At 63.0% G+C, this 16,952-nt stretch overlaps 1 protein-coding gene across 1 annotated transcript in view; it reads left to right on the top strand.

Moving 5' to 3' along the window:
- ZC3H18 (zinc finger CCCH-type containing 18) overlaps positions 1-7,662 on the top strand; it is a 44,560-nt gene extending 36,898 nt beyond the window's left edge. The window contains exons 9-17 of the mRNA XM_007468471.1: positions 8-37; positions 1,809-1,910; positions 3,056-3,199; positions 3,547-3,606; positions 4,460-4,620; positions 4,750-4,949; positions 5,363-5,459; positions 6,535-6,631; positions 7,449-7,662. Of these exons, the coding sequence (XP_007468533.1) occupies positions 8-37; positions 1,809-1,910; positions 3,056-3,199; positions 3,547-3,606; positions 4,460-4,620; positions 4,750-4,949; positions 5,363-5,459; positions 6,535-6,631; positions 7,449-7,662 (1,105 nt within the window). The remainder of the gene's footprint in view (positions 1-7; positions 38-1,808; positions 1,911-3,055; positions 3,200-3,546; positions 3,607-4,459; positions 4,621-4,749; positions 4,950-5,362; positions 5,460-6,534; positions 6,632-7,448) is intronic.
- Positions 7,663-16,952: the final 9,290 nt, after the last annotated feature.

Consider the following 16,952-nt stretch of genomic DNA (forward strand, 5'->3'; position numbering starts at 1 on the left):
CTTCCAGACACAGCTCGTTCTCAGGCAGCCGCTCCAGGTGCGTCCCTGAGGCCCAGCAGGTGTGGACAACGCCGGCTCATCCGGGTTCCTGCGTGACGGCAGCTTTCTGCTTTGACGGGGGCCTTCCAGGTCCTCATTGCTTGAGGAGGAGTCTCGCTAGGTTAGGTGTCTGGTGAATTCTGAAGAACACACAGCGAGGGCCCGAGGAACCAACACAGGTGCATGTCAGGGCTCATAGGCCACACCGATGTTGGCCTGACTGGGGGCTGTGCTCATAGCACAAACGAGGCAGCCATGGGGTCAGCGCCAGCTCGGGTGACCTCCTGTGGACCTGCACTGGCCACGCGTGGTGGGTCACATTCCAGCACACTAGAATTTTGGAGTGTGCGCAAAGATACAGAATGTCCGGGGCGCTCAGATTCAGAATGTTTCCATCTTCACAGAAGGTGCTACTGCCCTATTCCAGAAAGATTGGGAGTATTTCCCCACTGAAAATAGGCAAACTGCTTGGACTGTTAGAGAATTTCTGGTCATCGTCTGGGTGGGAGGAGTCACTGGTTCCCATGAGGAATAGGAAACGGCTGACACCATTTTTGCCTCTTCAGCCTTTTCAACAAGTGCAGGCTGCTGCGTGCGCCTCCGCCCCCGGTGCCACCTGCACACGGACCCAGAGTCACTCCCCCGCCCTCTGCCTCCGGTCAACCTGAGACGCGCAGGTGGGGCCGCACCCAGGGCACGTCTGGGACCAGAGGGAGGCTGCGAGTGGAGGGGGCCGCCTGTGTGGCTCTGTCTCCGCGGTCGCAGACAGGCACAGCTCTCCCAGAGGGCCGCAGCGGGGTGTGGACCCACCCCTACGCGCTCACATGCACACCACGCACAGACCCACACAGACACACGTGCCCACCGCTTCCCTGGGGAGCACGTCACAAAGTGTTCTTGGGGTAAACTGATGGGTCCTCCTGCGGGGCCTGTGGCCCCCAGTGGCGCCCCTTCCTGGCAGGCTGTCTCACCCTAGGACAGCGTAGAGCGGGTGGGAGCAGCCCAAGGAGATCATTGAAGCTGTTGCATCTGAAGGCCATGTTTCTGTGATCGTGGACTTAGATGACAGCTGGGCCTGCTTTTCCTGAATGTCATCTTGTGCTGAGTGACAGCTGTGAGAAAGGAAAGCCAGCCTTTTGCTAAGGGTATCCAGAGGGCCAGCTGTGGACACTGGGCCTCACAGCCTTCCTGCCAGAAGTGTAAGCAGTGCCTGGGTGTCCAGGGGAAGGCTGCTGTCATGGGACAGTCGGGGAAGGCTGCCTGTAGGAGGCTGAGAGGGAGACAGCAAAGATATCGATCATCAATGGCAGGAGAAGCCTTCTGTGGTTTCACGTGAAAAATAAGGCTGGTGAGCTGTGGGGGAAAAGCCTGGAACCAAGCTGATAAATTTGGGGGTTCTGGAAATCCCAGGGTGTGGGGGGCTTACCTGCAGTCTCCCCTCTGTGAGCACTGGGTGACACGGGGACAGACGGAAGAAAGGCCCTGTGTGTGGTCTGTATACGGCTGAGCTGTTCTCACAAAATCGGGGGCGCTTTCTTCGCTACTTAACCTTCCCCTCGGGTTGTGTTTGCGAGCCCCACTGACTGTCCCAGGGCCTCCCCGCCAGCTCCCAGGTGACGGCTGATGGAGTACTGCCTGCCCCTTGGCACCTCTTTTTCCCTGTGACGTGCATTTGAGGAGATGACCGAGACCCGTCCGAGGCTGGTCGGTAGCCCCGCGGGGGTGCGGCTGGGCGCAGGCCTCCTCTCACCTCGGTTCGCTCCCTGTAGGTCCCGGTCCTTCTCCTCGTCCCCGTCCCCGTCCCCGACGCCCTCGCCGCACAGACCTGTCAGAACCAAGGGGGAGCCGGCTCCGCCTCCCGCAAAAGCAGGGTGAGTGCTGCGGCGGCCTGGGAAGTGGGCAGGGGCGCGGGGCGTAGGCCTGGCCTCGCGCTTCCTGGCTGTGGGCCAGGACACCCGTGCTCCAGCGTGCTCACTCTGGTGCTGGAGCCTCACTTGTCAGGAGCCAGTGCGGCACGTGAGGGCCCCTTGCCCTGGGGACCTGCTGTGCTCTGCCCTGGCTGTGTCCGTGGCAGCTTCAGCCCTGCCGTCCTCACCTTCTCTGCTGCTCCTGGGACTGGTCACATCGATCCTTCTCAACAGATGTGACGACGGGAGGGGTTAGAAGCATCTAGGACTTAGCACACAAACCTCACAATACCTGGCGTGCAGGGTTGGGGTGCATGGTCCGCCGGGTGAGAGTGTGCTCCGCTCCTGCAGCTCTGCCAAGCGCGAGGCCCGTCCTGACGTTGGCCGTCCCCACGCGCGTCTGGCCCCAGCCCCTGTGGCAGGTTTTCCTCCTGAATGGGGTCGACTCCCGGGCCTCAGGCTTAGGGAATCCTGGGCGGCTCACTGTTAGAAAGGGAACGGTGTTGGCATATAACTTAGGCCACAGGCACCGCATCCACCTGAACTGTGTTGTTGGGTGGGGACCCCGACCACAGTGCGGGCGCTTCGGGGCCCCAGGCTTCACGCAGATGGCGTCGGGCGGGGGTAAGTGCGGGTCTCCCTCCTGGTCGGCACAGGCTTGGACTCAGCCCTGCTGCTGTGCTGAGCAGCTTCCTTTAACCCAGACTCTGCTTCCTGCTGGCGTCAGAGTTGCTGGCAGGGTCTGCTCTGTGGCCCATCTGCGCCGTGCGTGTTCAGGGCGCTTAACAAACTGGCAGGGTATCTTCCCCACGCAACGGTGAAGAACAGCTTGGGGGCCGTTTTCCCGACTGCAGTGGTGTCTCCAATTACTGAGGGAGCACAGCCCAGCTCTCGGCACTGCTCCGGGGCTCTTCAGACGGCCCCGTCTTCCTCCCTGTCCTTTCTTGGATGGGGAGGCCATGGGACGCTCAGTGTGGGGTGGGGGTCCGCGGGAAACAGCTCCACACAGGGGAGTGTGCCGCGTGCACTGCACGCGCCCCGAGGTCGGCCAGCAGGGCCGCCTCCGCTTGCCCAGCCGGGTCTGACCCTCCCTCTGTCCCACGTCACAGAGAGAAGCTGCTGAAGAAGCCAGCCCCACCTCCAGCCCCACCGCAGGCCCCCAAAACCACTGCTCCTGCCCCCGAGCCCACCAAGCCCGGAGACCTTCGGGAAGCCAGGAGGAGGGAGCGGCAGGCCAGGAGCCCGCCCAGGAGGTGAGTGCACCGGCCTTCCAGGGCTGGCGGAGGGGTGCTCGCAGGCAGCGGAGGCCAGGGACCGCGGCACATCACCGAGCCTCGGTGTCCCCAGCAGCTCTATGGCTGCGAGGGGCCCGGGTGCTCCCTCGGTGCCAAGTTCGCCCTTGCTGGAGGCACAGTGTGAGGGGAGCTGGCCAGGGCTGTGGTTGGTTCACTCTGAGGGAATCAGAGCTCCGCCCACTGCCCGGTCGGTGGCGAGTCACTGGGGGCGCGTTGGTCTCAGGCCAGCGAGCCCCGGCTTGGAGGAGCCCCCGCGTGTCAAGGCCACAGAAACGTGAGCGGCCGGGCTCTTGGTTGTATTGCAGGCGGACTGTCAGCGGCAGCGGCAGCGGCAGCAGCTACAGCGGCTCTACTTCCAGATCCAGGTCATTATCACGTCTCTCTGGCCCCAGTCCCATCAGCATCTGCCTCTGTCCCCCAGTCAGGGTCCAGGGAACCCCGGGAGAGGCCACGTTAGGTGTGAGCACCCTCCTCCCTCGGGTAGCGGCACCGTGGGTCCGAGGAGCTGTTCCCGAGCCGCTCTGGCGAGGAGGGGGTAGCGGACTGAGGCAGCTGGGGGCGGCCGATCGAGAAGATCTGAGCAAAGAGCAAGCAGGAGAGAATGTGCTGCTGTTAGTTGCTCAGAGAGCAGACAGTATCAGATCAGCCCTTAGATGCCTCGAGTCCGGTTTTCTCTTTCATTTGCCGGCGGCAGGTGGTGTATATACATTTGCCCAGAGCTGTCAGAGTAGGTCTGGGGTGTGTTAAAGACCAAACGTTTCAAAAAGGCTGGGCTCTTCCCTTCCCTGTTGCAGCCTCCACACACCTTAGGACGCAGTGCTGCTGGTTTTCTCAGAGGGCGGGAGTCCCTGTGGAGCCTGGGCTGTGAGGGCCTAGGAGGTCGGCCATGTTCAGCGCCTCCTGAGCGGGCCCGTTGGCTTGTCTGGCACAGCGTCTGCTCGCGCTGTGGCCCATGTCCGCCCTCTGTTGTGCCCCGTCGCCAGGTTGGGTGTCCAGCTCTTGGTCACACTCAGCCGTGTGTCCCTGCCCAGCTAATAATAGCACAGTCACCTGTGAGCACGAGGGCCTGGCCACAGCCACGTGGGCGTCCCCTCCCTGGGCAGCACCTATAGAGTGCCCAGAGCCCCCCACATCTCGGGCTGGGTGGGTTCCCCTTCCCTGGGAGCAGGAAGCAGGTCTCAGGCTGGGGCCGCGGTGCAGACGTGCTTGTGCGTGCAGGTCCCTGAGCGTGAGCAGCGTCTCCTCCGTGTCCAGCGCCACGTCGAGCAGCAGCTCAGCGCACAGCGTGGACTCGGACGACATGTATGCGGACCTGGCAAGCCCCGTGTCCTCGGCTAGCTCGCGGTCCCCAACCCCAGCCCAGACCAAGAAGGAGAAAGGTAGAGCCTGTGTGCAGGGGAGGGGGCGTGCAGCGGCCCCACGCTGCCAGTGATGACGCCTCCCCCAGACGGCACGCGGGCGGCCGCCTCGGCGGAACAGAGGCTCTGATGGGCGTTTCTCACGGGCAGGAAAGTCTAAGAAAGAAGATGGTGTGAAAGCAGATAAGCGGAAGCGGGATCCGTCCACGCAGCCGCCCAAACCCTCGAGAACCCCTGCAGGCGGCAGGTCCTCCCAGCAGCCCACGACCCCCCAGCAGGCGCCGCCCGGCCAGCCCCCACCGGCCGCGTTCATCGCCCACAAGGAGATCAAGTTGACTCTGCTGAACAAGGTGAGGCCGTGGGCGGTGCTGCTGGGGCTCTGGGGCCCGGGGCCGGGCCGGCAGGCGGCTCTCCACATCACCCGTTTCGTCCTGCCCTCGTGGCCAGCCCTGTGGGCAGTGCCTGTGGGCACAGGGTAGATGGGAGACGGGCCGGTTCCCACACAGCAGCCCTGGGACCTGGGGCAGGGAGCAAAGCAGACTTGGCCTCTGAGTTGACATCCGCGATGCCCTGAGAGACCGGAAGGCCTGAGTCCCACCCCTGGCGTGGAGGCCTCGAGACCGTGGGCCCTGCCCCGCTTGGGGCCACGTGGCGCAGGAGCCCCAGAGGAGTGCCTGCAGCCGCGGAGAGCAGGTGGCCGCCTGCTCCAGGGCCTGTGTTCGCTCAGGCCCTGGTCCTCCTCACAAACACCCCGTTGTTCCAGGCTGCTGATAAAGGGGGCAGGAAGCGCTACGAGCCCTCGGACAAGGACAGGCAGAGCCCACCTCCAGCCAAGCGGGCCAACCTCTCCCCGGACCGAGGTGAGCCTCCTGCGTCTGGAGCCGGCGCCCCATTTACCCTTAAAAAGTCTCGAGGGCCTCAGGGACTTCTGATTGGGTGGGTCATGTCTATCGACATTTACAGTTTTGGAAGTTAAAACTATATATAATGCTTACCTTTAAATAACACAGATAAGATTTTTCATAGAAAATAACTATCTTCCAAAACAGACGTTAGTAGGAGTGGCATTGGTCTTTGGTTTTTTACAGCCCTCATACGGCTGGGATCCCATCTCTTCTGGTCACACAAATCACTCGGCCTCTGGAAAACCCCACCCGGGCTGGTGAGAGGCCGTGAGCGTGTGGAGGGCGGGCAGCATCTCAGTGTCGCAGGACGCACCTGACTGCTGCCCCAGCGGTGCTCGGCCACCCCTAGGAACCACTGGCCCAGGCAGAGCCTCTTCCTGACGGGCTCTAACTAGTAAAGCAAAAGCCTGAGTGTTCCCAAGCCGTCTTTCCCCCTTAAAATGGAGAGGTCCCATGAACCCCACCAGGAGCAGGAGGTGGACACCGCCCGCCCCTGAAGCACCCGCTCCGGGGCCGCCTGCATGCCTCTGCGGGGCAGGACCCCCTCCGTCTGCCCTCGCTCAGGGCCCCGCACTCGCACAACAGGAAGCACTCCTTCCCGTTCTTGGTTTTGCTTATAGTTTTTAAGCCGCCGTGCCTTTTTGTTCCCCATTTGAAGACCCTCACTGTGAGTTTCTTCAAGGCACGGAAGGAGGGTTTTGTCTGCTTGGAGTTGGATGCTCAGAGCTCGGTGGCCTGTTTTGATGCTGGCTCAGGAAACCAGAACCGAAATTAGACCTCGGCTTCCGTGTTTTTCTGGGGCTTCATTTTCCAGTGTAATCAATCCTCCCCTTTTCCTTTTTCTCACTGGCTCTGCTCCTTACGTCTTTCTGTGAAAGTGAGGAAGCCGAACTGAGCGGCCACCGCTTTGTGGCATGGGGTCACCGGTGGCCAGAGGGGCCACCCCATCCCTGTCTGAGCACACCAGCCCCTGTGCAGCTGGCCCCATGTGGAACTGGGACCCTTGTCTTACCTGTCCTTTGTCACCCAGGTTCTCGGGACCGAAAGTCAGGTGGGAGACTCAGCTCCCCGAAGCCAGAGCGGCAGAGGGGCCAGAATTCCAAGGCACCTGCAGCCCCAACAGACAGGTGAGTGTCTCCCCCTGGCCCCCATGCCCTGGGCACAGCACGCTGGCTCCTTTGCCACATAGAGGGCTGGCGCAGCTTCCCTCCCCAGGTGGAGGCCAGCAGGACTAGCCAGGGGCAGGCTCAGAGGCAGCAGGGATGTGGCACGTGGCTCAGATCCAGAGGCAAGAGGGCGGTCTGGCCCGTGTCTGAACTCTGCCCCACCAGTGGGTCCTAGAATGAGGAGCGGCCCTGAGCGTGCAGCTCCGGGCCAGGGGACCAGGACCCAGATGGTGGCACCCCTTCCCCTCCCTCCCATGTCAGGCACAGGAAGTAGAGGCATGGATCCCCTTTCCCCAGGAAGTGGGCTGAGTCTCTGTACAGCTGCACCCCTGGCTTTCGGTCGAGGGCCAGGTGGGAGGGGCCGCAGGGAGGATGGGCACAGCCCCCGGCCCTCGGCCCACAGCACGACTTGAAGCCGGGGTCAGCAGTGTGGGGTTTCACATCAGAACAGAGCGGGGTGCGTACGAGGACCAGAGTAGGAGGGCAGGATGGCGTGGCTCCAGGCAAGCCCTGACGCTGTGCCCCTTCACCCGTGCAGTCTCTGCTCCACGATCGGGGGTGTGGGAGCGGCGTGGGGAGGCCACCTCGACTGTGGCCAGAACCCGGGCTGGGGACAGGAGGCCAGGCTGGGCCCCACACGCTTACCCATTGTGGGGGCCCTCGTCCAGTGGGGAGGGGCGCCTTCCACCTGGCAGGTACAGCTCCTGGGGTCCAGGCCCCTGGCAGGAGGCTCATAGAGAGGCCCTCCACCCCTCTGACTGCCTCCCCACCCCCACAGGAAGCGCCCGTTGTCCCCCCAGTCCAAGAGCTCCAGCAAGGTCACCAGTGTGCCCGGCAAAGCCTCGGACACCAGTGCTGCCACCGGCGCGTCCACGGGCACCAAGTCAGGGAAGGCCAGCACGCTGTCCCGGCGGGAGGAGCTGCTGAAGCAGCTGAAGGCTGTGGAGGACGCCATTGCCCGCAAGCGGGCCAAAATCCCCGGGAAGGTGTAGCCCGGGCTCTGCTCCCCGGGGCAGAGACTCACTTGTTTTTATAAATAGGGTAAGCGCAGCCATTTTGGATTTTGCAGTTAATGTCTTATTTTGGCTGTGATTCTTTTTAAAAACTAAAAAAAAAAAAAAAAAAGTTTCTCAGCTGGAAAAGAAGCCACACACGTAACGAAGATGACGCTGAATCCCAGACTGAAGCAGCCCCTTCCCGGAGCAGAAGTCCGGCGAGCCGGCTGGGCGGGCGGCAGCGTGGTGAGGGCTGGCTCGATTTTATGTAAATGATGAGTCCTCCCTCTGCTAGTCAGTCAGGCGTCCTCACCACCCAGTCGGTCGCGCCCTCGGCACCCGCCCTCCTACTGTCGCCAGGAACACCAAGTCTGCCGAACATCCTCCCCGCCCCTGCCGTCCCCAGGATCAAAAAGTATATATATATTCTTGACTAAAGTCTGATTGGGAAATACTCCTGTCTTTTATTTTAAGCATCAAATTGTTTTAGTTGATTTAAAAAGGAAAAAAAAAATACAGAAAAGACCAAAAAAAAAAAAGGCCGAGGGTATTGTTGGGCATCTGTCAGATGTGGAGGGTCTTTTTTTGAGGGGTCTCCTAAAATAAAATATTTTGATAAACAGCTGTCTTGCCCTGGTGGTGATGTTTGCCTGTGCCTGGGCCCCCGCCTCGGCCCTCCGCTTGGCAATGCCCACTGGGCTGCTGGCTGAAGGAGGCCCCACCCCGTGGAGCACTCACCTTGGTTTCCTCGCGGGGGCTGGCCTGGCAGGGCTTCCTGAACACCGAGATCTCCGCCTGAGCGAGAGCCCACCGTCCCCAGCAGCGGGCCCTGAGCCAGAGAGGTGACCCCAGCCCGAAAGCCAGTTCTCCACTCAGTGCCTCAACGCACAGTTGGACCCCACTCGGACATGCAGGTATCTGAACATGAGACACCCCGGCCTGGACTACGGTGCCGTCTCACTGCAGGCTGGGAGAGGCTGTCGTCGAGTCTGAGAGTCACCGCCCGCAGTGCCCTCCTCAGCCCGTGCCCTCCTCCCGGCGGGACCAAGACCACTGGAGGGGGGGACCCTTTCTTGCGGGTTGAACTTGCAGAGTGGTGCCGGGGCCTGGGAGTGCCCACGCGCCATCCCCCCATTGGCACCTCTGCTCTCGGGTGACTTACTTTAAACCGAGTTCCATGAGCCCTTGCAGGCGACATGCCTCCCAGAGCCCTGTTCTCGGCCGTCAGGAGGCCACAGCCTGGGGCTCTGGCCTGGGGTCGTGACCCTGAGGCTACATTCAGTTACCTCAGTTACTGGGTGCTCTTTCCCAAGGCTGTGTAGCCACTGACCTGTGGGACAGGAGAGCCGGCCAGGAGCCAGTGCCACACCATGGGGCCTCCTGCGTGGACTGTTTGCAGTGCAGTCCACGCCCGACCCACAGCACAGCACACGGGATGCTTCTTGCGTCACCGGCCTCAATACTGTGTCTGGGCAATTTCTCAAGACTTATCTGATTTACCCTCGGGTCAAAGCCAGGTACAGAGGGAACTGCCATTCTCCGAAGGGCGAAGGGCGGCCTTCAAGGACACAGAGCCAGAATCCAGGACACCTTGGCTGACAGCCTGTCCCTGCATTCTGCACCCCAGCCGCTGGGCCCCATGAGCCAGCCGAGCAGTGATGGCTTCTGAAGCCAGGAGCCCACAGGTGAGTGAGTCCTCCACGCTGGTGTCAGCACACTGCCCCCCCCTGGCCCGGCTGACCAGCCAGCTCCTGTGCCAAAGGGCTGGGCTGACCTGGCTTCCCATGCCTGGGTTGGATCTACAGCCCTGGGTCCCCTGGACCGGAGCTGGGTTTAAACTAGCAGCTTGCCATTTGCCATCTGGGGACAGGGGTGTGTCCTGGGAGGGGTGAGAGTCACACCCCTAGCCAACTCTCCCCCAGGTCTAGTGGAAAGAACATTCCAGGCCAGTCATGTGGGAAAAGGGAGGCTCTGTGGTATAATGGGTTCTCAGCATCTTTGCTCTCCAGGGGACGTGAGGGCTGAGGCCCTGCCAGGCGGTTAATATGCAAAGGTGGGAGTGATTCCCAGTTCCTCAAGCTTCTTTTCTGCCTACTGACCCCTGCCCCTCCCTCCAGCCCTCCTCCTCCACAGCTGCAGACCCCGACAGAGCCCCTCCCCTGCCTGTTTGCATTCCTCCTTCCCACCCCGGGCCTTTGCACGCACTGCTCCCTGTTCCTGGGACTGTGACCCAGCTGCACCTCACCTTTCCTCTCCCAGCTCAGGCCGGGCCTGCCCCGGCCCCTCATGCCTTCCCCTGTCTGCTGCGCCAGTGCTGTCCTGGAGCTGGCCTCCTCAGGGGGAAACTGGTGTGCTTTCCCCGAGTGTAATACAGCAGAGGCAGAGAGCCCAACCTCGGCCCTTCTGAGTTTTCTCATACTAACCCTCCTCGTCTTGAGGGAAGGGGGGCCACAGCCCTCGGGCCGCCCTCCCCAGGCCAAGGCACCCTCCAGCTTCTAGTGTGCCCGTCTCTCCTCCTCTCGCTCTTGAACAGGTGAAAAAAAAGAAAGATTTCATTTTTGCAGTTTATAACTTCCGTAACTCAAATGTGAAGGATCTCCAGCGTCATGAGTGAATACACTGAGCTAGTGGGGCAACTCGGTTCCGTGAAAGTTAAGTTCCTGTGGGTTTCTCACGCCTGCTGGTGATTTACAGCCGCTGCCAGTCCCCGCCCCGCAGCGCCAGCCCTGTGCCCCCGTTGCCCTCAAGGCCTGGGCCTCCACCCTCCTCTCGCTCTCTGCCAACCATCCAGCTCCCCCCGTGACGGCTCAGCCAGCGCCTCAGCCCCTGCGGGCCCATCAGCCCCTGAGGACGGCGGTCAGCCCCCACCGGGAGGAGGAGCTGGGCTGGAGGAGGCTCAGGCCCTGGGTCAGCGGGCAGGGACCCCTGCCCCGGGCAGCCGCCCTTGAGGGGCCGTGGACAAGCATGAGGCGAAGGGGTCATTCCCGGCAGTGCAAAGTTTGGGGAGCACGAGAAAACTGGGCTGTGTCCTAGGTTGACTGTGGGCAGGACTGCCTGGGGCCCCATGGTCAAAAAGGCCGCACCACAGGAGGGAAGGGGGAGAGGGTATTGCCACCCCCACTTCAGACGGGACTGCGGCCTGCCGCTGGGCTTCCCTCTAGGATGGGGGAGAACTTCGAGCCTGGAGCTGGCAGGGCCTGGAGCAAACCCCTCCTGCAGGCCACGTCCCCAGCCCAAGCCCACTTGGGCTGCTCCTGTCCAGCCAAGGCTGCAAGGGCTCCGAGCCACAGGCAGGGCCACCCCAGAGGCACTCAGAGGGACTGACCCTGGTGAGTGTCCCTGTGGCTCCTGTGTTTCTGCCTTCCTGCCCTGGCTCTGCCCTTTCCCATCTGCCCCGCCTTCCATCTGTGGTCTCTGCATTTGTCTGAGTCTCCCTAGATCTCTGTGCCTGTCTCCATCCATCCCTCCTCCCCTACCTCCATCCACGCCCCCCGCCCCGTGCCCCTCCATCCCCTTTCTGCATCTCTCCAGGCAGGGGGACTTGGGAGCTTGGTCGAATGGGTGTGGTCTGGGGGCAGAGATGTGGTGGGTGTGGTTTGAGGGGCGGAGCCATCCAGGGCGCCTCCTCCAGGACGCCCTCCAGCTTTCCTCCCGCAGCTGCCTTTCCAGTATTGCCTAACCCTGTACCGGTGTGCTTGCCTCAGCCGCCCGCAGGAATGAGGCACTGCTGGGCTCCGCCCTGTCCTTCCGTGGGTGCCTGGGACTCTGACCCCAGGCAGGCCACCAGTGCACACAAAACAGCTCGGGCTGGTAGTGAGGAAGGAGGCGCAAGGCCCGGCCCCGGGGTTTGTCCCCGACTTGCCCACCCAAAGACACAGAAAATGCTGAAGCTCAGCCCCTTGGCGTAGGGACCCCTGAGCCTTTCACTGCCGAAGATCCTTTCCGGGGGACCCCGGCCCCACGAAGGCAAGGACACTTCCCCTTGGATTCCCCCCCAGGGGCCAGTGCCAGGCATGGGTGCCCCCTCCCCTCACTCTGCAAGGGCAGCTCCACGCCTGGGGACAGGGCAGGTCCACTGCACGGTGTCCCTGCCCTGGAGGGGATCACACTACCTTTGGGGCCGAAGCAGGAGGGACTGGGATTTCTGAGGCCCTGGGTGCCCTGCAATAAGGCGGGCCTCATCTCAGCCTAAGAAGGGTCTTTCTCTGGACCTGAGCATCTGTCCTGGTGGAAGGTGGAAGGGGCTCAATTGTGTCCCCCAAAACTATGTTGAGGGCCTAGCCCCAGTGCCTGGGAAGAACGTGCCTTTATCTGGGAGAAGGGTCTCTGCAGCTGTGCTTAAGGTCAGGCTCTTGATGAGATCACCCTGGGTAGGTACAGAGAATGTCTGTAGAAGGTACAGAGACGAGAGACACACATGGGGAGAGGCCATGTGGGAGTGAGGCAGAGGCTGCACTGGTGCGTTTACAGCCCGGCGCCCCAAGGATTGCCAGGAGCTGCCAGAGGCTGGGAGAGGCAGCAAGGATTCCCTCTCAGAGACCCCACAAGGAACCAGCCCTGCTGACACTTTGACTTGGGGCTTCCGGCCTCCAGACCGTGAGAGAATAAACTTCTGTTGTTTTAAGGCCCCCATTTTTGGGCGCTTTGTTATGGCCGCCCCAGGAGATGAATACAGGTGGTGAGCTCCCTGCCGCAGGAGGTGTGCAAGCAGAGGGTGGATGGCCACGGGCAGGGGTGTGGTAGGCAGGAGCAGCCCTGGGGCCTCAACGTGTCTGGCCATCCATCGGTCAGAAAGAAGCTGGGAGAACAGCCGTGACGCGATGCCCGCTGTGGGAACATTTCCTCCAGACCGAGGCTGGGAGGGCGGGCGGACTCGGGGCCCTGAGTCACACACTGCCCACTGGAGGTCCTGGGAGGGCCCTGGCGTCCCACTGCCTTCTCCATCCCCCTCTCAGGGGTCTTCCTGTCCACCGAGTCTGCGCCTCCAGAGTCAGACGGGCCCCTTCGTGGTGTACATGCTGGCTCCTGCCAGCAGGTGAGGAAACCCAGAAGGCAGGTTGACTCCCTCCTCCACGCCCAGGCCCTCCTCAGCGGGACATTTTATTACTGATTCGAGAGGACCAGGGCAGACGGGCCCTCGCCAGCATGGCATCCGAACCTCAGCATTCAAAACTTGGCAGGATCTGGCCCGAAACCGTCTCCCTTTTAGGGTAATGAAGGCACCCCCAGCACCCTCACCAGCAGCACGGAGTTGGTGCAGGTGGGCTCCGGGGGCCTCCTTAGAAAGCTTCTTAGGGCACCCTGCCCTTTAAAGGTTCCAGGGCATTGTCACCCCCTCCACCTCAGACTTGCACTTTCGTTGACTGAAACCACAGAAGCCCAGCAGAGAGTCCTGAAGAGGCTCGCTGGCCCCCAGCCGCCCGGTCCCTTCTGGAACCTCCCCACGTGGCAGGAGGAGGGGACGGGAGAATCAACCCTGGGTGAGGACTGGGCAGTGGCGCAAAGTGAGCTCGCTCTCGCCTCAGGCCACCAGGTCCAGACAGCAAAAACGTACAAGGGGTTAGGACTTGGCACTTGGAGAAGGTTCGAGAGTTCCTGTCACACAGGAAAGACCGTTCTGAGCCCCATCTGCAAGTGCTTGGCCTGGGGTAGGGTCCCTGGAGGTGGGGGGGAGGAGGGCGGGTGGGTCCACCCTGTCCCGAGGGGAGGGACAGTTGCAGGGAGGGGAGGCGGAAGCATGGCCAGGCCCTTCCCGAGGAGGGAGGGTGCCGGATTTTCCCCAGGCGTGGCCCGGGGTATAAAGCGCGCCGCAAGCCGGCTGCAGCCAGGGCAGCCACGGGTACGCCGGGACCTCCAGGTGCGCCGCCGCGGAGCCCGGAGCCCAGCCCCCGCTGCGATGGTGAGCCGCTCCTCTCCCCGCCCTCCCGCCTGGACGGCGCCACCCGGCCTGCCGCCCGACACCCAGGCTGAGGACGTCGCGGCAGGGTCCGGGAAGCCGCCCAAATCTGGGGGCAAAAGGGAGCCAGGAGCCCAGACCCCCCCGGGCCTCCGTTTCCCCACCTGTAGAGGGAGGCTACGTCCCCCCGCCCGCTTTCCACAGGGAGCAGAGCCAGCGGCAGGCAGGGCGGGGCCCCTCCCCGGGGCGCCGCTGACCCCCCACCGCCTGGTCCACCAGCCCCTCCGTGTCCTCCTGCTCCTGCTCTGGCCGCCCACCAGCCTGGCTCTCCACAGCCCCCCACTCCGGCCGGGGGCCCGCACCCACACAGCCGGGACCCCGCGCTGCTACTCGGCGGCGGAGCTGCCCCTGGGCCACGCCCCTCCCCACCTGCTGGCTCGAGCGGCCAAGTGGGAGCAGGCGTTGCCAGTGGCGCTGGTGTCCGGCCTGGAGGCGGCGGGCCGCCGGGGCCGGCACGCGGGGCCGCCGGCCGGGAACCAGTGCCCCGTGCTGCGCCCCGAGGAGGTGCTGGAAGCTGACGTCCACCAGCGCTCCATCTCGCCCTGGAGATACCGGTGAGAGCGGGCCTCCCTGGGCACGGGCCCCGGGGACCCCCCCCCACCCCGAGCCCCAGCGCTCTCACCTGCTGACCTCCGGCCGGCCCGCCCCACCACTGGGAGGTCAAGGCTCCCCCACGAGCTGGTCCTCGCCCAGTGTCTCAGACCTCAGCCCAGACCTCAGACACCAGGGTCCCCCTGGGAAAATTTGGGGGGCCCCCATTTGAGTCCTTGCAGGGGTGGGGCTGGGACTGGCAGGGAGAGAAGGGGCTTCTGGGTTCTGGGAGGGCCGTGGGGCACACGCACAGTCTCACTTCTTGGGCACCAGCTGCGTGCCAAACTCTCCCAGCGCCCCACACCTCCCGCTCTGCGGCCCGGAGCCGCCCCTGAGCACGTGGAGCAGCCGTGGGGCCGCGGGCAGGGAAGGGGGCGCCCGCCAGGGCTCTCTGACACCCCGCCTGTCCCGCAGCGTGGACACGGACGAGAGCCGCTACCCCCAGAAGCTGGCCTTTGCCGAGTGCCTGTGCAGGGGCTGCATCAGCGCCAAGACAGGCCGCGAGACAGCTGCGCTCAACTCGGTGCCGCTGGTCCAGAGCCTCCTGGTGCTGCGCCGTCGGCCCTGCTCCCGGGATGCGGCGGGGGTGCCCACGTCCGGGGCCTTCAGCTTCCACACCGAGTTCATCCGAGTGCCCGTGGGCTGCACCTGTGTCCTGCCCAGGTCGGCCCGGTGATCACCGGCTCGGCTCCTGGACTGGCCTCCAGGGACGCCCCTCCTATTTATGTGTATTTATCGGGTATTTATGTGCCCCCCCTGGGGCCCTGGGCAGGTACTGAGGCTCCAGGCCTCTGCTTTGAGACCTGGCCTGGGAAGGGCCCAGTCCCCGGTGCCTGGGGGATGATCCTGTGCTGGGCAGCCCCCAGCTCGAGAGGCAGTTTATCCTTTGACAAAAACAGCTGGGCTAGAAGGAACATTCTCACTCTTCTAGAACTTGCTAAAACACCTACAGAAAAGGGAAAAGGTGTTCTGATGGCCACCTCCACTTCCTGGCCCCCTGGGCTCCCCTCACCCCAGCCCCCTGGGAGGAACAAGCACCCCTGTGTTTCTAAAACAGCTGTTTATTTTACACGTGAATACGCGTTGTCTCACTGCTGAACAGTATCTCAGAGCACAGCACTGGCTGGCACAGAGCGCAGTGGGTGAAGCCACTCTCTCACCCTCTACCCTGCCTGGTGGTTAACACCCAGCTGGTCCCCCAGGGGCAGCCACTGGCCCAGATCATGGTGTGTCTTTCTAGGAAGGTCTATGCATGGACCCAGGTGCACCCAGGGCGGGGTTATGTTTTAACAGAGTGGAGCCCAGGTGTGCCCCGCTGGCCATGCAGTAGCTCCCGGGTCTGGCGATGGGCCTCGTTCCCAAAGCCCAGCCCTCTACCCACAGACATGGGTGTGGCCCCTGGGGACTACCTCCCTACCCCATGGACAGGTGTCCTGGGGTGACTTCCTGGGGGGGTCCGCTCAGGGGGACATGTCTCTGTAGCCTGGCTGAGTCATGCTCCCCCAACCCCAGCAGAGGCCCAGGCAGCTCTGGACACCCCCTTGGGCTTCTGTCCACCACGGGTGACCTGCCAGACAAGGGGCAGCCAAGCTAACGGGCACCTCCCAGCTCAGGCACCCAGCCAGCCACCTTAGAACCACCTGACCTATCACGACACAAGGTCCTGGCTCAGAGCACGTTTTGGGGCAATGAGTTTAGGGGCCCAGGAGTGCGTGGCCTCAGCAGTTCTGGATCAGCTACGATGCCCGCTTTGGAGCCTCAGTCCCCACACCTCTGGCGCACGTCAGCTCTAAGGGCTGTGGGGCTGCAGGGCAGTTGTCTGCACCCCCCTGCCACTTTCACCTGCTGAGTGACACCTACTGTGTGCAGGGAAGAGGGGAGGGGTCTCAGAAGGCTACCCGAAGGAAGTAACCTTTATCTTGAGCTTGGAAGGAGTCTTCAATCAGCACTTACTGAGTTTCTGCCCTGTGCCCAGGACTGGGATCAGAGCTGTGAACAAAATGGATAGCTCCCCACCTGCCCCGTGGGTGACCGACAACCACGGCACCATCAGCGAAGCCCTGGGCTGGTTGGTGGTGAAGGGATAAGGGAAGGGAGAGGGGCTGCAATGGAGTCCACCTGAGCACCACCTGAGTGGCCATCCAGGGCCCGGTGCTCCAGGCAGAGGGGATGGCCTGTGCACAGGTTGAGAAGGCGGCCTGCCTGTGCCCGGGGGTCATTGTGGCTGGAGCCCAGTGGGCGGGGTGACAAGAGCAGATGGGGGCGGGGGCCAGAGACAGTGTCCGTCCTGGTCTATGGGAGCCTGTGGGCTCCGAGCCGGGCACCGGGTGGGACAGGGCAGCGCTGCGAGTGGCCTGGGAGTGGGGGCGGAGGAACGGTGGGCCGACTGGATTTATGCTGAAGAGTGTTGGCTGACAGGCAGTGTGCCCTCCAGGCCACAGGTCCCTAGAGACCCCCAGCTCTGAAAGTGTGAGAGCAAGAGGTGAGCGATTTAAGGGCTTTTCCAGACGTCGGGGGAGTGGGTGCCGGGGAAGGAAGGGGCTTCCCAGGCTGGGGTGTGAGCTGAAGCCAGGCAAAGCTTCGGGGCCACAGGGGCTCCTGGCCCCGCCATGGCTACTGTGGTGTGTGTGCGGTGTGTGCGAGGGGGGCGTGTATGGTGTGTGGGTGTGTATGTGTTACAGAACCCACTTTGGGTTCACTCACCCACTGATTACTCCCCCACCCTCCCTCCCTCCCTGCC

Source organism: Lipotes vexillifer, unplaced genomic scaffold (genome assembly GCF_000442215.2).
Source record: "Lipotes vexillifer unplaced genomic scaffold, Lipotes_vexillifer_v1.1 scaffold23, whole genome shotgun sequence".
NCBI classification, from domain to species: domain Eukaryota; kingdom Metazoa; phylum Chordata; class Mammalia; order Artiodactyla; family Lipotidae; genus Lipotes; species Lipotes vexillifer.